Source organism: Andrographis paniculata, unplaced genomic scaffold (assembly GCF_009805555.1).
Source record: "Andrographis paniculata isolate CXL003 unplaced genomic scaffold, ASM980555v1 Contig36END, whole genome shotgun sequence".
In the NCBI taxonomy this organism is placed as follows: domain Eukaryota; kingdom Viridiplantae; phylum Streptophyta; class Magnoliopsida; order Lamiales; family Acanthaceae; genus Andrographis; species Andrographis paniculata.
The window spans coordinates 55750-76425 of NW_026137569.1; the positions used below are offsets into that span (position 1 = coordinate 55750).

General features: G+C 38.0%; 3 protein-coding genes across 8 annotated transcripts; 2 read left to right on the top strand and 1 right to left on the bottom strand.

Moving 5' to 3' along the window:
* Positions 1-416: 416 nt before the first annotated feature.
* LOC127249665 (uncharacterized) lies at positions 417-8853 on the bottom strand. 3 transcript variants are annotated; one of them, XM_051272593.1, is made up of 14 exons: positions 8645-8851; positions 8453-8568; positions 7550-7579; positions 7188-7328; positions 5585-5715; positions 4715-4939; positions 4250-4428; positions 3941-4041; positions 3406-3471; positions 3188-3243; positions 3016-3073; positions 1441-1561; positions 1234-1344; positions 417-892 (listed from the first exon to the last, which is right to left on the bottom strand). In XM_051272593.1, the coding sequence occupies exons 1-14, from the start codon at positions 8652-8654 to the stop codon at positions 798-800; spliced, it is 1440 nt and encodes a 479-aa protein (XP_051128550.1). In that variant the 5' UTR covers positions 8655-8851; the 3' UTR covers positions 417-797. The 3 variants fall into 3 exon arrangements, 2 of the variants coding, with proteins under 2 accessions (XP_051128550.1, XP_051128552.1); XM_051272595.1 differs by lacking the exon at positions 7550-7579 and having other exon boundaries at positions 8645-8850; XR_007838465.1 differs by lacking the exon at positions 417-892 and having other exon boundaries at positions 1247-1344; positions 1441-1621; positions 8645-8853.
* A 1462-nt stretch (positions 8854-10315) lies between these two features.
* On the top strand, positions 10316-12105 carry LOC127249783 (pentatricopeptide repeat-containing protein At5g66520-like). Its single transcript, XM_051272771.1, has one exon. The coding sequence runs from the start codon at positions 10343-10345 to the stop codon at positions 11753-11755; it is 1413 nt and encodes a 470-aa protein (XP_051128728.1). The 5' UTR covers positions 10316-10342; the 3' UTR covers positions 11756-12105.
* A 1450-nt stretch (positions 12106-13555) lies between these two features.
* Positions 13556-16594, top strand: LOC127249832 (uncharacterized). 4 transcript variants are annotated; one of them, XM_051272854.1, is made up of 6 exons: positions 13556-13771; positions 13851-13999; positions 14141-14200; positions 15391-15576; positions 15735-15941; positions 16046-16594. In XM_051272854.1, exons 4-6 carry the CDS (start codon positions 15409-15411, stop codon positions 16349-16351), a joined length of 681 nt encoding a protein of 226 aa, XP_051128811.1. In that variant the 5' UTR covers positions 13556-13771; positions 13851-13999; positions 14141-14200; positions 15391-15408; the 3' UTR covers positions 16352-16594. The 4 variants fall into 4 exon arrangements, with proteins under 4 accessions (XP_051128811.1, XP_051128809.1, XP_051128808.1 ...); XM_051272852.1 differs by having other exon boundaries at positions 13557-13780; positions 15309-15576; XM_051272851.1 differs by having other exon boundaries at positions 13557-13771; positions 15309-15576.
* The last annotated feature ends 4082 nt before the right edge of the window (positions 16595-20676 follow it).

Sequence of the window (20676 nt, forward strand, 5' to 3'; positions counted from 1 at the left end):
TTTGTGGAACCGAAGAGAGTGGTTTTAAGACTTGAAAGAGGGCGAGAGAGGGAGAATAGTTGAGTTGATTTGATGATGATACACGCCTGCCTGCCTGCCTGACTGATGGGTGGGATGGGTGGAGTAGAGTAGCAGTTGCGCTGGAACTTTTAACTTTCTAACCTTGCTTGCTTGCTGCTGCTGCTTGGCCCCTTCCATTCCCATTTCTTTCTATTCCCAAGTTTGATTCTCAATTGAATTATTCATTAATCAATAGTTGGTGGCTCAGAATTTTTATGCTCCTCTCCCTCATTGTTTAAAATCTACACTTCTTTTTTTTTTTTGTTTTACTTCGTCCCTCTCTCCACCTCCCATCATCTTTTGGATTTATTTGTTGAACAACTCCTACCCCAGCTCCCTCAATCAGTCCAGTCAAATAAAATAGAATAAAATCATATATAAATAAATAAATACAACCTATATCTGTTTTGTTACATGGGTCTCAATCATTATCTATCGTGATCACGGGCGGGTGCTGGCCTTTTGTCCCCACTCTACTCCAGATGGCTGACCACACCACACCGAACCATGGTGTCCGATAATGTCCAAATGCCATGTGCTGAGACCAAGCGCTATCCGTTTATAACTAACTGATTGATCTAATCCCAAGATTGCACTGATTGTGTTGTTACAAAATAACCAACCAGGGAGTTAGAGTTGCATCCAGCGAGCTCAACTCAAGTAAATTTCCGGTAAATGAGAAGGCCCCGGACCGATACCAGCACCAGGACCAGGACCAGCACCCGCACCCCCATCTATCACAGCCAGTCCATGTAAGTGATCCCGTCATATGACCCCAGCCAAGCCCCCAAATGATGTTCCTCCCAGTACCATCTGTTGCAATCTTGCCCATCTGTTTTCCAGTTCCCAGAGGCCACATGAATCTCTAGTTAATAAAACAACTTATGAAATCCAAAGACCATACATACACTTAAGGGTGTGATTGTTTGGGGTTTAAATTTTGAGTTGGGATTTGAATAGTAAAAATTTTAAATTTGAATAGTTGTATGATGTGATATAAATAGACGTTGATGTAATGTTTTGAATGTAAAATTGATTTTTATTATAATATAAAAATGAAAAATAGGTGTTTGATTTGATGTTTTTGGGAGAAAAAAATGGGATTAATAGTGGATTGAAAATCCAATCCCCAAAAACGAGCACACCCTTAGTAAATATGTCTTGGCAAAGTACCTGAGTTTCTTGGCCAGCAAACAGCTGAGGGGATTGAATTCATCATTCTATCCTTGAATAGAAGTTCACCAGACTTGATATCCCAGAGTCTGACACAGCAGTCCTCTCCACCTGACAACCAACCGCACATAATTAGCATCCAAGATCCCGATCAGGATTCCAATTCCAGTAACCACAGCTAGAATCATGCATTAAAACAGTGCTCACCTGACAGGACTACTTTCTCTGATGGGTCAACTCCAAGTTGTATACGAGTATGTGAATTTACATTCCCTTCATAAGATTGAACTGGCCCTCTCTCAAGTGAACGTTGATCGTAGAGCCAGATCTAGACAATCCAAATTTGTTCAGCATGTAGTCTTACGGTAACCATTAGCACCAATTTATACTGCTCATGGCCAAAACAGTACAACAGAAATGCACAAGATGTCAAAATAATAAATTAACTGAAAAAGGTCCAGGCACCAGTAGCAGCTACAGCTACTGGCTTCTAACCATTATAACAGCACCTAGGCAATCAGATATGCAACTGCCCCTTGCATTAATAATGCCCTCTCCTGACCACGCCCTTAAATTCATCCAGAATGCCCCTGTCCACTTCCATTTCTTCATGAATTGACATCCAATTTTATAGTCTTTAAGTTTGTGGCTACATTGCCTATCTCCATTGATATTCCAGGTTCTAAAAAAATTATTGCCAAAGCTCTAGGTGATTTATGACATTAACCTATTGAACCACTTGAAAAACTATCTAGATGCTTATATATGTGTTTGTTCTTGCATGTAGGTGATCGAAGAAACTAAAACTGAACTAACAAAAAGGAAAAATTATCCAACTATATATATTTGCTCATTTATTTTCTTTGAATGCCCCCAGCAAGCTTCTAACATGTGAGCACTACTTGTTGACAATGCATGCCTGTTGCATTGACAGAGATCGTCTGTCCCAAAGGAAAGGATATCCTCTAGCCCTAATGGCCAACAAAAACCTATACATCTTAGCTCAATATATGAGACAAACATATAATTCTAAAGTAAAACAATAGATAAAACCCAAATATAGAATCAGAGAGCTACAAAATGCAATTACATGTTTGGAGATAGTTCTTGAAAGAGTCCAAGGAAGAGAAATTATTTTCAGGGTAGTTGTCAATTATACATATAATTCCGATCAAATTCTCTGTCTTCACAACAAGAGCTTATAATGACTTCAATGACAAAACTATGGCAATTTCTAAAGGGCAATCTACGATATAAAATTCATAGAAGTATTCAAATAAAGAGTGAGGTGCACAATGTGTTATTCACAAGCTCAAGTTATGAAACTTAGTAGCATAACAAAATAAGTAACAAAAAATCATGATTCATCCATGGCGTGTTGTATTTCCTAATAGTTTTCTTAGCTTCATTTAATGCAGTTTCTAGTTACTCCATTTATGACACTAGATAAAATTTTGTTACATAATTTTGAGCATTATACATTTATATGTTATCAATTTACTAAACATTCTTTGTCACTGCAAATACCCTAAGCTTTCAAGTTTACAGCCATTTACTGCATAAGAAAATTAAGCACAGTGAATATTAAGCAGTCATCTCAACCCAATAGCCCTAGACAGCGCTTTGTTAAAATTCATAGTCATGGATCAGATGTCAGTGTCACAAAAATAAATTGAAAGATGCACTAGGTGGAGATCAGATAATTGAAATAGCCATATTTAACATTTCAGTATCTTCTCAGTACTTCACAAATGACCAAAATCATGAGTCACAGAAACTAACCGAACCATCCATGGAGCTCGCCAAGAAGTATTGATCCCATGCCTTAAGTGATGTCAAACTACATACAGAGAAAATAAAGCTAAAAACTACAATACACAAAACATGTCTACTTAGTATAACTGAAAGTAATGGAGCGAGTGAAGGAAAACGAATGCATAGAAAGCATACAGACCAACAAACAGAAGAAGGCATCATACTCTTCGATTGGAAATTTCTGCTCCTCTTGATCTGCATAAATTAAATATTTACAGGCAACTTTGAAAGTTTATGACAGGACACATAAGGTAAGACTACCGATATAATGTCTTCAAAGAACATTATGAGTAATATATAGGAAAGTTTAGTGATATAGAAGTGAGTAATATGCCCACCAAAGCAACATATTCTTACTGGTTTTTGGCGAGAATCAACAGTCATAATTGCTCCGTTTCTCAAACCAGAAATAATGAAATTCCCCTAAAAAATAAAAGAAAAAGCTGAATAGCAGGCAAAAAATACAGAGGAACTTTTATAATTGGTTCATGAATCATTGCAAACGAATGAGGAAAAAGTTAGCTACATCAGGTTATCCTCATACTAATTTGCCAAACTATAGTGATGTCTAATCACTGCAAAAGAGCTTACTAAAGCCATGCGTTCATCAATATGCCTATAGGTTATCCTTATACTAATTTAACAGGTAATAACTGTACCATAGCAAAAATGTTGATATTTAAAGAAACATTATGGATATTATATTAATGTATATGCCAAAAGAATATTATCTTTCTCAGTCTAGACTTGGTTCAGAGTTGAATGGGGAACCAATATGTAGTTGATCAATATGCACGGATCTTTAGGCATCTTAAAAAAGTGGAACCAATATGCAGTTGATCAATGGTTCAACTCTAGAGATATATCTTCACACAGCAATGTTGTTACTTACAGATTGATCAATCTGCAGGGACAAAACATCAATTTCACAATGAAGCACCCGTGATGATGCTCCAGTATCCATATTGAGCAACTCAACTCCCCTATTGGTTCCTGCATAAACCAAAGACACATGATAAAAAAAGCATGTATCATATAGAGGACACCAATTTCCCCATATTAAGAAATCTATGATTAGGGAAACACCTGTCTTGCAATTGTACTACATGACAAATTATAGATTACATAATAGGGATAAATTCAGAAGGGAGAAACTCAATTATTTAAAGACGAAAACAAATAATAATGCAAGGGAACTTGCCAATTGCAGCATGCCTTCCACCAGGACCACAATCAGCAGTCCACAGTGTCTGCCTAAATGAAGCAAGTTCATAAAATCCTTCCCTAGCCATGGGAACACTAGCATCAAAGTCAAGTGGTTTGGTTAAATCTAGCAGGTAGACAGATCCGGGAGCACTGCCAGATCCCAGAGTTGTTATCCTGAGTTTTTGTTAAAGTCTTAAAATGTATAATAACTTAAAAAGCTTCAACTGAATAGCCAATAGTCATATAAACCCTCGACAACAGATCTGCTCAAAGAATGAAGTTCCCAAACATTACTCTTTACCTCAATTTGAGCCTCGTCCAAAGAATTTAATAGTATGAAACTCTAGGACAAAGTAACCAAATAAGAAAGTCCGGTCCTATTCAAGGTGAAATGGCCCTATAGGCATTTTGCTACACGGGAAAATTCCACAATAATGATTAAGTAGTTATAGAAGGATACAAGAAATGTTTTGGTAACATATCACTGGCTGGTGAAGAACTCATTGACGCCTTAATAGATGACACATCCGAGGACATATATGTCGTAGCTCCATAAGAGCTCCCAAGGTGTCTTAATAACTCTTTGCGAGTGGGTGCTTGGTCCAGATTGAGTGGCCATATGCAATCTGCCTTGTAAGCTTGTGTTGGATCTATGTCTTGTTGAGCCATTCCAACTTGAAAAAGACTACAAAATATAAGAGTTTATAGTTAGCAGTATATGATACAGAGGGCAGGAATCATAAACCAATCAGCAGGGAACATACAAAATAGTAACAAAGTGCTGGAGTTTCAAACGTCTTTCTCAATCCAAATACAATCACAATCATGCAAGCTCTGCTACTTCAAATTTTATGAAACTCATCTTGTCAAATTATTTGTTCATGCACAAGATTCACTGTAATTCCAAATTTCATACGGCTTCAGATCTTTCTTCCTAACATAACGAGTGCAATCTATAAAAGGCACAAGGATGTGTTTCAACAAAGCATAAAGAACTAACAAGCACGTAGCAATCATAGGTTGAATGAAAAGTGCTCAAATGACTAAAATACACACAATATGAGTAACCTTGTAGAAGAGTATTCATGGAGGAAAATTCAGTGTGTTTGGATGTAGGTTTGGGGTTGGTAATAGTAAAAACTTGAATTGGAATAGGTGTTTGATGTGATGTTTTGAATGAAAACTTAATTTGTTTCTGGTGTAATATAAAAAATTAAATACAGGTATCTAATTTGATAGTTTGGAGAGGGGGTGGAATAAATAGGGGAAGTCCACCCAAAGTCCCACATACAAACAGAACCTCAATCCAAAGTTCCAGAATACAACTTACCACAATAGACCATTGGCACCACCTGTAAATAATATGTCTCTTTTTATTAGACCATGTGGCGAGGTTACATCAGCAATCATATGTTCCAATGCAATATTTCCCATCCTTTTGGTCCCTTTATATTTCCATACCTACAAATTTTCTTAACATAATAAGAACACAATTGAACTGAAGAATTAAATCGATTTGGAACACCTGAATTGAATAGTTCAAGTTCAATGATAACACAGAATTGAGTCATGGAAACAGGTATAGGCTTAATAATAATGTACAGAGTAGCATATGCACAACAAAAAAGCTTAGTAAATGAACAAGGAATTGCAATGAGCAAAGATTCAATTTACCTCTACAAGGAGAAGAACTAAGAGATAAGAACTGAAGTGCCAAGATCTGAAATACCTAAGATTTGGATTCTGATGCCTTTGTAACAAATAAAGCTTTTGTGGGATAGAGCTTAAGTCGCTAGCAGTGTGGAGTGGCTTGAAACATTTTATATTAAAACTGATTGTATGAGATATTCTCACACTGATCAGTGACTCTGTAATTTGTTTAATCCCACAGAAACTGAGGAACTGCAAACTCGGATCTGAATTGTAAGCCCCTCTAAGATTTTATTCTTGAATTCGTTTACAAGGATAGCAACTCAAATAATTTGACCGCTAGTCATTCTCACATGTTTTATTTAGTTCCACTCTTCCCAGAACCCACCATAATTGCAAGTGAACTCTGGAACAATGATTGTGCCTTTCCATGCATCTGGTTTTATATTTTTCTGTTGAGAGAAATTTCTCTCAAATCACATATAGTCTTGTTGATATATTTTAGATAAATATTTTGGTTAGTATTATTTAGATATGGTCGTTATTATTTAGGAATATCTACTATATTGTGTTTTTATTATTTGAGTTTAGCTATTTTGTATTATGTCTATAAATAGATCTAAATTCATTATTCATAAACAACTTAGAAATTCTCCTAAAATGTGACGTGGTATCAAAACTAGGTTTTCTCTGTGTACATTCCTATACCCTGGAATGTACCTCTGCCTCTCAAATCTGATATTCACAACCACTCTGAAAGTATGTATCTAAAATATATCTCCACAAGTTTAAATTGAGGAATCAATTCGTTTAGTGGTTGCTGTAATTTTTATTCCTATAAGAGTATATTTAAGTACCCAAACTTGACACCCCAATCATTGAACTCAGCATAAGATTAAATAAAGTGTTCTCGAGCTGAATTCGTAGAAATTTAGGTCAAGGTTTAAAATAAGCAAGTCCAATGAACAAACTCATACGAATTCTGCTTTAGTTTAGCTGGGGCCTTTAACTTCTGTTGAGTTCAACTTCTTTCCACCCCCCAATAAAAACAATATTGAAAGTAGGGTATCACAGAAACCCAACATAATTTAGGAATTGATGCACAGATAACCTACATATAATGCAGAAACCTTGTGAGGAGAAACTATATGGATGAGATGCTGACTTATACCTACATACGACATACTACACATGGATTTATATTCATTTTTCTTGGTGAAATGAAACAATATCGAAGAAAGTTATCTATGAATTGGAAAGAACTTAAGAAGAGCAATTTCTACCGTAGGTTTCGATGCATGTCTCTTTTGATATTCAGCCTGCATGCTCACCTTCCCTTTCCGGGAAGAGATCACCTTACCAAACAATTCCCGTGCCTGTAGAAGCTCCTCTTGTCTTACTTTTGTGCTTTGGCATACGTCAACCTGTGAATTTTAAGCAATAAAATAAGAGGAGGTTACTAAAGAAGTATAAAAATTAGATCAATAAGTGTCAGAACTATCTGTGCACAGACAAGAAAATTCAAATTTCTTTTTGCACATTGCGATGATCAAAGTTACAGAAAAACGTCACGCATAAATGTAATGTACTGTGGGTGATAGCACGAGGACTTAGTGGGTTAGCTGAAATATTAGTAAAATCTCACATGAGTTAGTCGGAGGAGAACGGTAGTTTCCTGCAATGGCCATAAAGTAGTTAGTTACTGTTCACTTAATAGCTACCTCAAACTTCATATATATATATAATGAGGTGCTAGTAGAGTGATGTATTAAGTCAGTTTCAAGTTCTCCTTCCAAGTCCACTTTGTCTCGATTTTGACTTTAGTTAAATAAAGTGAAACAACTTCATGGGAACTAATTTTAAACTCTTCCACTCCCTGGAGTTTGCGCCAGTTAGCAAGAGCCAGCCACCTCAAGTTCTGGAATAGGAATCCTCAATCTTTGTCTTGATTTTTGATTTAGTAAAATAAAGTGAAACAACAAAAACAACTTCATGGGAATTAACTTCGAACTCGTCAACTCCCTGGGGTTTGCGCCAGTTAACAAGAGTCGGCCACCTCAAGTTCTGGAATGGGAATCCTCAATCTTTGTATGATTTTCGCTTTAGTTAAATAAAGTGAAAAAAGAAGTATCATGGGAACGAATTTCGAACTCGTCAGCTCCCTGGAGTTTGCGCCAGTTAACAAGAGCCAGTCACCTCAAGTTCTGGATAGGAATCCTAAATCTTTGATATATATATACGACATCCATGACAAATTACAACCACCGCGAGAATCATAGAATATTTTCATAGGTGCATAGATAAGGTTGGTAGTGCATACGAATATAGTTGGTGATTCTCAGGACTCTCAAATGGATAGCTTAGTACGGTTTGCTACACGTATGCTAAATAATATGGTGCTCATAGAATGAATGTTTTGGTTGTTCCAGGTTTACAAAGCTTGTTAAGAGTTGAAGCCTAAAAGAGTTCTCAAGAGCAGAAAACAACCCAACTCAAGAAGCCTTGGAAATCTTTCGAGTTCAAACTCGTGGCAATACAAAAAAGTTACCTGCTTGGTCCGCGAAGAGGGTGGCATGGGAGGTGGTTTTGGAGAGGAACCCGGAATAGGGCCTTTTAATGGAAAATACCTATTCTTCTCTGCATCATAGTAGAACCCCGGAAGCTCTGCGAGCGAAAACGTAATCAATCGGAATGGACAGCCGTAAACCGTAAATAGAGAGAGAGAGAGAGAGAGAGAAACCTTTGGGCATGATAGCGGAATGAGGGCGCTGAAGAATATTTGTTGTGAACGGCGACGGCAAAGTTATGGGAGGCGTTCGGTTTGAACAGAAACCTGCCAATTACGCAAGCAAAGGGATGATCGTAAAAACGCAGAGCCTGGACGGACGGACCCAGAGGGGAGTCAAACTAATCGACAGATTATTTATATGCACCCCGCATCTCAATCCCAAGTCTGCCCCCGTATTCATACTTACTACTAGGGCTTAAATAATAATAATAATAATAATAAATAGGCAAAAAAATCAATTTGGTCACAATATAATCAAAATTAATTAATTTTAATCTCAATATAAAAAATTAATCAATTTTGATTATAATATGTTCAAAATTTATCAATTTTGGTCCCAATATAAAAAAACTCATTAATTTTGGTCCAAATATAAATAATTTCAATAATTTTAGTCCGATTATAAATAATTTTTTATCAATTTTGGTCCCACCGTTAAAGAACTAACGGAAATTGCTGACGTGGACACGACGGAGGTGACGTGGCAGTTGACCTATAAAGTACACGGCCATTGTAAAATTATACTCGGCCATGTTGTTACGTGACCATGTATATTTCAATGTATAATTATACATGATCATATTGTTACACAGCCATGTATAATTCTACACGGCCGTGTATATTTCTGTTTCGGTCTAAAATTTTAAATTTTTTTATATTTTTAATTTTTTTTTTTTAATTTAGAATAGTTGATATAGTTAAAATGGAAAATAATAATAATAATAATATAATATAATTAAAATATATCAATTTTAGTTCAAATATAAGTATTTATCGAGTATGTTCTTTTGGAAGATTTTGTTTAAAATTCTACTATTTAGCAAAAAAAACATACTCGATAAATACTTATATTTGAACTAAAATTGATATATTTTAATTATATTATAATTATTATTATTATTATTTTCCATTTTAACTATATCAACTATTCTAAATTCAAAAAAAAAATTTAAAATATAACAAAAAATTAAAATTTTAGACACAAAACAGAAAGATACACGGCCGTGTAGAATTATACATAGCCGTGTAACAATATGATCATGTATAATTATACACTGAAATATACAACATGGCCGTGTATAATTGTACATGACCGTGTAAGAACATGGTCATGTATAATTATACACTGAAATATACATGGCCGTGTAACAATATGGTCATGTATAATTGTACATGGTTGTGTAACAACATGGTCATGTATAATTATACACTGAAATATACATGGCCATGTAACAACATGGTCGTGTATAATTGTACATGGGCGTGTACTTTCCAGGTCAACTGCCACGTCACCTCCGTCATGTCCACGTCAGTAATTTCCGTTAGTTTTTTTAACGGTGGGACCAAAATTGATAAAAATTGCTTATAATGAGACCAAAATTGATTGAAATTGTTTATATTTGGACCAAAATTGATGAGTTTTTTATATTTGGACCAAAATTGATAAATTTTGTTTATATTGAGACCAAAATTGATGAATTTTTTTTACAATAAGACTAAAATTGATTAATTTTGATTATACTTTGATCAAAATTAATTTTTTTCCTAATAAATATTAATAAAATAATAGTTTGTTACCGTTTGATTAATTAACAGCAGCGGTGGCAGCCAGCAACATCTCTCCCTCCCTCTCATCACAATTCACAGCCCATGGTATCATTGTCTGTTCGTAGTCTCACCTCCCATCCCCTGCGGAGGGCCTTCGCAGCAGCGGCCGCTCATTTTTCTCCCTCTCCCTCTCCCTCTCCCTGGGCCCTTGCCATTAGGAAAGCCTCCACCTCCTCTCCTCTTAAAGCCCTCCTCCTCTACTCCTGCATGCATCGCCAATCCCTCTCTTTTGATTCCTTTTCCATCCTCTTCGCTCTTAAATCTTGCGCCCATCTACCCAATAACACCACCATAAGCATTGCCCGCCACCTCCACACTCACCTCCTCAAACTCGGTTTCTCTGCTCACGTTTACGTCGCCACTACTCTCCTCGCCGTATACGCCTCCACAGCGTTCCGGGACGCCTGTATCCTGTTCGACGAAATTCCGGCTCCTAATACTGTCACTTGGAACGTTATGATCACCGGATATTCGCGGCAAGGGGATACTAAAGCCGCCCGTGGTGTTTTCGACAGCATGCCCCAACGAGACATGGCTTCGTGGACCGCAATGATCTCAGCTTATGTGGACAGCCGACTCTGGGACCATGGGTTAGCTCTTTTTCGGCAAGTGACATTCACGAGTATGAATGGCAATGGCAAGCGGCTGTATCCCGACCAACTGATGATGGGATCACTGCTAGGAGGCTGCGGGCGAATGGGGTCGGTTGGGGTGGTGTTTGGAAAATCCATACACGGGTTTGTAATTAAGAGCGAGTGGGAGTTGAATGCGGAGCTTGGTGCATGTTTAGTTGACATGTACGCAAGATGCGGGCTCCTGCGCGATGCCTGCCTAATTTTCAACAGGATGAAAAGGGGGGGCAAGGGCGACAATGTGGTGGTGGGGGTGGTGGCCACGACGTCGCTAATTTGTGGGGCAGCAAAGCACGGGCATGGGAGAGAGGCGCTGCAGATCTTTGAGGAGGCGATTGAAGCAGGAATGAGGCCCAATGAGCTGACATTGACAGGAATACTTACTGCCTGTGTGCAAGCAGGGCTGTTGGACGAAGGGCGCAGACATTTTGGGATGATGTTCCAGCGCTGGGGGCTGAGGCCAAACATTCATCACTACGGGTGCATGGTGGATTTGTTTGGAAGAGCAGGGATGCTGGGGGCAGCGTATGAGCTCATTAACACGATGCCGCACCCATACAAGCCCAATGTGGTTATATGGGGCTCATTCTTGTCATCGTGCAAGGTGCACGGACAGCTTGAATTGGCTGAGAAGGTGATTGATAGAGCGATGGCAATGGTGCGCCCGGAGAATGACAGCGGGGTTTATTCACTCATCTGCGACGTGTATGTGTTGCAGGGCAAGTGGGATGAGGCAGAGAGGATACGAAGGCTGATGTTGGAGCAGAAGGTGTGGAAGGTCAGGGGATCCAGTTTCATCGGAGGAACGGGAATAATATATTAGAATGGTTGATTGGATCGATGTAGAGGAGATCAGCCCAATTTAATCCAGCCCTACACTATATCTAACCCCGGGTATATATATACATGGTACGTATATATACATACTTGTGTATGTATAAGATAGTTAACCAATATTGTTGTGTTTCACCTCACGGTCACAATCACAAATTACATATATACCATCATCCAATAACATACTACATTTTCTTTTCGAAACATAGGGAAGGGATCTTCATACTATAAAATTACCTAGTGTAATATGTACTATCACATAATGGTGTCACATACACCATTGTGGATGTGTAAGGTACATTAATTTTTAAATGCTAACAATGTCTTGTCCAGCCTAATTTGATGATGCATAATCATTTCGATATGATCAGTAGTATTGCCTACGAAACTGGGGGGAGGGGGGGCAGTCTTAAGGCCATAAGCAGAGTCGCAGCCTTAAGGCCATAAACCTGCCCCGGCCGTCAAATCAGAGAGCAATGTTGATGTATGCCATGAACATACAGAAGTTCGGGCTGTTGGCGCGCATGTCTCTAAAGTCACAATCTGCAGTCGAGAAAATGCCACGATAGTGACTGCAGGGGGCTGCGATGAGGCCAATGGCGTCGAAACTGATGGTGGAATCAATTGAGGAGGAAGTTGATGACACTTCGCCTAGTCCAATTATAGGTGAATTTGAAGGATGCGATGAATTTCATGACTTCAAAATTCCGCACATCCTTCGAAACCATGTGACAAGGTTATATTTATGATTATCAGAGGAATTTTATACTACTACAATATATGAATATATGTATATTAAAGTTATAAATTAACTATGCAATATAAATAATTATGATATATATTACATGACAATAAACGTTTTATAATATAGACAAAATTTATATGTGATTCTGTCAAATTTTGGTATTTTAAAAATTGAGTCAAACTTTTTTTTTTACGCCATATTAAAAAAAAGGAATGAGTTTCATAAATTATTTTTAAACTTATAAAATTATAAATAAATTTAGAACCGGAGGAAAGCAATCTGAATCTATGAAATTAAGCCTAGTAAAAAATAATTTATTGAAACCAACGTGAAAAATAATTGTGCAATTTTGTCTATGTTATACTCATTTCGTCAGCTTAAAGGGATTTTTGGATTTAGTAAATTATGAAAATATTTGAAGATATTTTAATATAATATGTAATGAATAATTAATAACGAAAGTGAACTTGTGACTTTGTAATCATGGATTCAAATCCGAACCTATCCCACATATTTGATTAACTTGTTTTATCAAAAATCTGCAGAGTATTAAGTTCGTTTCAAGGTAGTGTGTATCTTCAAAAAACTGTTCTCACTTTATTAAAAAAATAATATGATTAGTTAGTATTTGAAAATTTGAAAAAAAATAAAATAAAATAAATTAGTATTTATAAATAAATAATAAGATAAATGATTCTTTTAAAAAATGAATAAGGATATTGTTGATTGTTACTCCGTTCGTCCCTAATTTATCTATCCATTTTGTTTATGCACGAAATTTTTAGGAATACTAGTATTATACTGGTATAAATAAAAATAAAAAGACTAAATTAACCCATTAGTATTTTACTATATAAATGTAATGACATTTGTGTAATGGTAAATTAGAATGGTATTTGTAACGCTTGAGTCGATAATACAATTACTAACACTTATAGGACGGATCAAAATAAAAAAAATGGATAGATTGGAGGAGTATTTGTTACAAGAAAACCAACCAGTGCAAGTACAGAGATCCCCAAATACCCATCTTCGCCCATGGTTTTGACGTAAAGGATCCAATGTGTGCAGTGCAGAAAACAGTGTGCTGCTGCTGCTCCTGCTGCTGGTCACGTAAGTACAGGTCCTGACCCGACCTACCACTAATCACGTCTTTATCCTCCTCCTCGACCTCGTGCTCCTTCTGGGACTCTTCCCCTGCCTCTGCCTCTGGGTGGGAGACGTCGTGTACCGTGTACGGTGGCTTCGGCTCGGGCGACGGTGACGCCCGTACTGCATTCTTTTATTTATTCCTTTTTTTTTGTTCATACGCATTTCATTCATAGCATCCGTGGATCAGGACACTGGGTTGCGACTTCGGTTAGGATTCGGCATCAGCGATCAAGCAGGCTAAGGAGGCGTCGTCTTCTTGATTACTCATGATACCCGCAAATTGAAGCAACATCCTCTGGAAGCTGCAATTCCGCCGTTCCAATTTCCTTTTGCTAGGTTAATTCTCTAAATAATCTCTCTTTTCAGTCATATCCATCTCCTATTCAAATCTCTCTCTCAAAATCCCCGCTCGCCGAGCGAGGCTGGACTCCCCTTTCCATTTTCGTTGATTCCAAAGTTTTGTTTTTTTTTTCGCAGGACGCCTTTGCTGCTGCTGCTCTCCTCTTGTTTGGTATCCTTTTTCACCCCTTCTGTCGGGTAAGTATACCAAGATAATATGGGATTGAAATTGCTTTTGATTTACGCTTTTAGATCTTGAATTGAAACGTAGTTGCTTTGGTTTTATGTTGCCGCGCCTGCTTTATCATTTTCAATATTTCATAAGTGAATAAAAAAAAAAAAAGAAAATTAAAATAAAACGGCAATCATCCTAACTTGTATGTTACAATCCCGTTTAGTTAACTTATTGATAGGCCACCGTGTGCATCTTATCGTATTCCATGTATATAGCTTTAAATCTCATCAAGTGAACGTTCTTCAAAACCATCTGGTTGATTTTCATACTGAGATTTCCTGCTTGAATGCTCTGAAGTGATGCAGATATCAATTCCCCGTAAAATGATACTAGGCTGCATTGTCTCATGTGGCTGAGTACCGGTTTATGGGGACTTTCATTCTCTCGTTAGATATTGCTGTTGTAGGATCTCGCTGGCTTTGCATGTTTGATATTAGATAATCATAATGGGTTGATTACTTGATTTACCTGTTCGTGGTGGGTAGCAGTTGAAAATGGATGGAATAGTTCCTGAAACAGAAACTCTGATTAAACCATGAAAAGTAAGAGTCGCAATCATCATTGCATTTGAACTTTGAGTTCACTGAGAACTCATTTCGAATGAAGGATTTGAAGGGAGGAAATTCAAATCCGTCCCACTAAAATCTGTTACCCAACACTTTTGATTAATGAGGATTTCAAACTGTTCCACATTTATAATTAAGGTGTACATGTAACATTGGAATAAATTTGAAGGTCTTTCAATTGTTTAGTCGTTTCAAGCCCACTCCTCACATCCTTATCAAAATCCTTCTGTTTAAACTGGACCTAAAGTTAGTTTAATGCCCTAGGTAGTCTGTTGTAGATGCTTTTTAAATATCAATATGAATAAAGTCAGATTGGTTTGCCAGGTGTGTAAAATGTGTTTTAAAGGGCATTCAATTGTGTAATGTGTTCAAGATGGCTTGGAAATATTTCATACTCAAGTTACCCATTGGAACCATGCGCATTGTCATACCGAAGCATTCGTTTTATCTGGCTTAGAGCATATTCATGCTTATATTGATCCCAGCCACCTGTATTCTGCTGCAGTTCTTCTAAAATGTCCATGCTAAAAAAATTGCGTCTAATAACCATTGATGTTACTGGCACACTAATTGCTTACAAAGGGCAGCTTGGAGACTACTATTGCATGGCAGCAAAATCCATTGGACTCCCATGTCCTGACTATGAGAGAGTGCATGAGGGTTTCAAACTTGCTTATACAGAGATGGCAAGGAAACATCCATGCTTTGGGTTTGCAGAGAAGATACCCAATATTGTTTGGTGGAAGACTGTTGTTAGGGAATCTTTTGTTCGGGTGAGAGAGATTGGGCTTTCATGGAATGTTTCCTTGCATTTCAATGTCCTTACTACATCAGAGAGATAGGATGCGTATGACATTGGGTTTTTAGCGTCTTCTTTCTATTCTCTGATTTTTTCCTGTTTATAATTTTTCTAATTTTGGTTTGCTTGCAGGCAGGATATGATTATGATGATGAAACATTTGAGAAGATTTTCAAACGCATATATGCTACCTTTGGGTCCTCTGCCCCATATTCCATTTTTCCAGATTCACAGCCATTCTTAAGATGGCTCCATGGGAAGGGTGTTACTGTGGGCATTGTTAGCAATGCCGAGTATAGGTACCAAGATGTGATCCTTCCAGCATTAGGTTTGCACCAGGTGGGGTACCTGACTGACTATGTATGCGTGTGCTTTAAATTTACTTTTGTGGATTGTTTCTCTTATTCCACCACATGTAAATGCCACATCTTGAATCTGCTTAGGGTTCAGAATGGGATTTTGGCGTATTCTCAGGCCTTGAAGGTGTAGAGAAGCCAGATCCTAGAATGTATGAGATCGCATTGAAGAGGGCCGGCAACATTTCACCCGAAGAAGCTCTCCATATTGGAGACAGCATGCGGAAGGACTATTTGCCTGCAAAGAGCATAGGCATGCATGCGTTACTGTTGGACAGATTTTCAACGCCGGATGCCAAGGCATGGAGGAAATCTGGTGCTATTGTGCTACCCAACTTGGTAGCGGCTCAAGACTGGCTGTCATCGGATCAAACATATTTTTGTATTGGATGATAGACAGACAGACAGAAAGGCGTTCATTCATCCGGATGAGTGTGACTGTTGGAGGATGAGTAGCTCGATCACTCTGGACTCCCTGCCCCTCCCTTTCTGCTTTATCTGTTTGTTCCGTTCGGTGTAGGTAGGAACTTTATTAACGCAGAAGTTAGAAGAAGTTTGAAGCTTGCTTGCTTGCTTATTTATGATGTGAACATACATGCGCACACATGTTAAAAGGAAGTATTTGTTGATGCTCGATGGAACAGCAAGTATACAAACCAGCACGGCATGCAAGCACACACGCACGTAGAGTAGAGTTGTAGTAGCTGCTTGTGGTTTAACCAAACGCAACACCAGCTCAGCTCGTCCAATCCAATCCAATCCACAACCACCATAAATAATATATATATATATATATATGCATATTAAAGGAAAGAGGACGGAGAGAGAAATAGGGGGGAAACACCCACATCTTGAATATTTTGAACTTATTCTTTCAATTCTAATGAAGTGACTATAGTTGAGTATGGTTAGATTTTATATGGGAATCATCTTCATCATTGTTATGATTAGTCCATTGATTATCCAATTATAAATCGCGATCGAAGTTGGCATTTTTGCCATTAAACACGAGATCATCATGTTCATATCTTGGACTGTTGAATGCATACCTCTAACTCTATTTTCCAAAATTTGTGTCATCCAATTCTTGATTGAAATTTGTATCAGTAGGTGAAAAATTCGTATCACCAAACAATCATGGATCATGTCATCATTGTTTTGTTTGTTGTCGTTTTCAAACACACGAACATTGTTGGTCAGAGAATTTTGAAATTGAGACTCCTTTTACATTTAATTTAGAATAATTAGTTGTGTTGTTTTCATTGCTTTTGATAATATAAGTGTTACGAGAAAAAAAGTAAATAAAGAATACAAAGATTTTACGTGTAATGGTGTATCAACCTACGTCCATGGGTAGGAACCGGAGAGATTTTATTATACTGATTCAGAGATTTATAATTATGTCATCCGACTAAGAACCATAACTATCTATTTATAAACACCCGTTATTAATTAGGATAAGCTCAAAAGGAACTCTGCTAATTGAAACAGTCTTTTCGCTTTGGTTTTAGGTCGAGTAGATCGCTAAATCAAAGTCACGTTTCAACAATCTCCACATTGACTTGGAGTTTCTCCAACCGGCAAAAGTTCGTCAGTATCTCTCAGTTGTCTCCTTCATACCAGATGCCCCGAGAGGGCTTTACCTCCTGCGAATATTCACCAAGTTTAAACAGTGCTCAAACTTCTCCGTCGGTAGCGCATTTGTCAACATATTAGTTGGATTGTGTTATGTAGCTATTTGGTTCTCTCATGATACATTGGATTTTTAGTCAAACTCAAAGTACTTTGACTATCACAGAATAACGTCAGTTTCTCCACCTTCAGACCCAAACTCTGCATCAGACCATGTAACCAGATACCCTCCTTACTACCTTCAGTCATTGACATGTAGGTCGTCGACAGTGCAACCGTAGGTTGTAAAACAGACTTCCAACTGACTGCACATCCAAACAGAGTGAAGATAAAACAAGTCAGTGATCTTCGTTTCACCAAGTCACCCCCGTAATCAGAGTATGCATAGCCAACAAGACCATCAACATGACCGTTATCATCATATACTAGACAAATATCAGACGCTTCTTTCAAATATCGCAAGATCCACTTTACAACTTCCCAGTGAGCTTTACCCGGATTAACCATAAACCTGCTCACCACACTAAGCGCATAAGCGAGATCCGGTCTCGTACATACCACGCATACATAAGACTTCCAACTGCACTTGAATATGGAACCGTCTTCATGAAGCTAACCTCTTCATCTGTACCCGGTATAGTGTTTCGATTAAGTTTAAAGTGTGTCGCCAAAAGGGTACTTACAAGTTTGGACTGATCAACAGAGAATGCCTGCAAAACTTTCTCAATATACTTTTCTTGAGAAATCCATAGCCGTCCTGCTTTTCTATCACGCCAGATCTTCATACCAAGTATTTTCTTTGCCGCACCCAAATCCTTCATCTCAAACTCACCCTTTAGTAGAGCCTTCTAAGTTATTAATTACAACAATGTTTTTAGCTACAATTAACATATCATCCACATACAACAGCAGATACACAAAGGAATCAGTAGAAACTTTCTTCGAGTAAACACAATTATCAAACTGATTACGAGTATAACCATTAGACACCATGAAAGAGTCAAATCTCTTGTACCATTGCCTCGGAGACTGCTTTAAGCCATACAGAAATTTCTTTAACAAGCATACCTGGTCCCCTTTAGAACCGTAAAACCCCTCCGATTGAGACATGTAAATTTGTTCTTTTAGATTACTATGAAGGAATGTTGTTTTTACATCAAGCTGCTCCAGCTCCAAATCAAAAGCACCCACCATTGCCAAAAGAACCTGAATGGTTTTGTGTTTCACCACAGAAGAAAAGACTTCATGGTAATCGATTCATTCCTTCTGTGAGAACCTTTTTGCCACAAGTCTCGCTTTGAACCTAGCAGGTTCAACATTAGGAATTCTCTCATTTCTTTTAAAAACCCACTTGCATCCCACTGGCTTCACCCCTTTTGGTAGTGCAACAAGATCCCAAGTCTTGTTCTTTTCAAGAGACTGCATCTCTTCATTCATTGTCATAATCTAGGTTTCCGCATCTTTACTCGCCACAACTTCTTTATATGTCTTTGGCTCATCAGAGCAAAGATCATCACCAACCGCTAGTGCATAAGCCACATAATTTATGTCACATGTATTGACACATCCTGCAAACCTAGCTGGTTTCTGAATATTTCTCTTTCCCTTTCTTACTGCTATGGAATCTTCAACCCCAGCACCAACGTCATTAGCTTCCCCCTAAACCGGTTTCCCTTGAGGTTTTGACTGATCTGGTTGATCAGATTGATCAATAGTATTATCCTGCTGCTCTAAATCTAACACAACTCTGCCAGGAGTCTCAAACTCTACCCTCTGGTCAGCACCACAATCTTTTGTACTTGCAATACTTTCAGAACTTGTACTCTGATCAAGCATAACAGATTCATCAAAGGTTACATCTCTGCTATTAAGAAATTTACCAGGTTTTTTACCTTCTGTACACCACAATCGATAACCTTTTACTCATGTTGCATACCCTAGAAATATGCATTTTACTGCTCTCAGCTCCAGCTTAACATCATTCACATGAGCGTATGCAGGGCATCCAAATATTCTTAGATTAGAGTAATCAGAGGGTTTACCGGACCATACCTTTTGAGGAGTCTTTAAGTCAATTGCAGTTGATGGAGATTTATTAACCAGATAGCTAGCAGTGTTAACTGCTTCAGCCGATAATTGCTTAGATAAGCCAGCAAATATGCGCATACACCTAGCACGCGCCATGAGGGTTTGGTTCATTCGCTCTGCAACTCCATTTTGATGTGGTGTGTGTCGTACAGTGCGGTGCCTCACTATACCTTCTTTTTTTGCAAAAATTATCAAATGGAGCATTGCAGAACTCTAACCCAGTTCTTATAGTCTTGACCTGCTTACCCGTCCGTTTTTCAACCATGGTCTTCCACTCCTTGAACTTCCCAAACACCTCATCTTTAGTCTTTAGAAAGTACAACCAGACTTTTCTCGAATAATCATCTATGAAAGTGACAAAGTAAAAACACCCGCCCTGTGATTTCACCGGAGAGGGACCCCATAGATCTGAATGAACATACTCCAGAATTTCTTTTGAAGTATGATGATTGGTACTAAACCTCACCCTGCGTTGCTTCCCTTTTACACAAGCCTCACATAATTGAATTTTACCTATCACATCCCCACCAAATAAACCGTGTTTGCTCAACACGAACAACCCTAGCTCACTCATGTGACCTAATCGACGGTGCCACAAATTTGTCCTGTCATCATGTTTATCCAAGGATTGGGATATCGCCGCCGTACCCATCACTGAATTGTCCTGTAGAAAATAAATTTCATGCTGCAGTTTTTCCTTCATCATTACCAGAGCACCTTTCAGGACTTTCACCCACTCACCTTCACCATGATATTTTAAACCATTCTTGGCTAAGGTGTAAGAGAAATCAAATTCTTTCTGAGTTCAGGAACATACCAACAGTCAAATTTCCTGACAGTACCGTCATGCAATTTCATCTGCACTATCCCGCTCCCCTTTATGGCTAGAACCCCATCATCACCTAACTTCACCGTTCAATTCCACTCTTTAAAAAAAATGAGTAGATCACGAGAGAACGTCATATGGTGAGAAGCACCGATATCCATAATCCATGAAT

Excerpts from the sequence above, each read along its gene's own strand:
- LOC127249783 (XM_051272771.1), top strand. The coding sequence starts at position 10,343 with ATGGTATCATTGTCTGTTCGTAGTCTCACCTCCCATCCCCTGCGGAGG.
- LOC127249665 (XM_051272593.1), bottom strand. Across the intron at positions 7,329-7,549 it reads TTCTCCTCCGACTAACTCAT|GTTGACGTATGCCAAAGCAC; the intron begins GTGAGATTTTAC and ends TAAAATTCACAG. Across the intron at positions 1,345-1,440 it reads AGAGAAAGTAGTCCTGTCAG|GTGGAGAGGACTGCTGTGTC; the intron begins GTGAGCACTGTT and ends GTTGGTTGTCAG.
- LOC127249832 (XM_051272852.1), top strand. The coding sequence starts at position 15,319 with ATGTCCATGCTAAAAAAATTGCGTCTAATAACCATTGATGTTACTGGC. Across the intron at positions 15,577-15,734 it reads TTAGGGAATCTTTTGTTCGG|GCAGGATATGATTATGATGA; the intron begins GTGAGAGAGATT and ends GTTTGCTTGCAG. Across the intron at positions 15,942-16,045 it reads CAGCATTAGGTTTGCACCAG|GGTTCAGAATGGGATTTTGG; the intron begins GTGGGGTACCTG and ends GAATCTGCTTAG.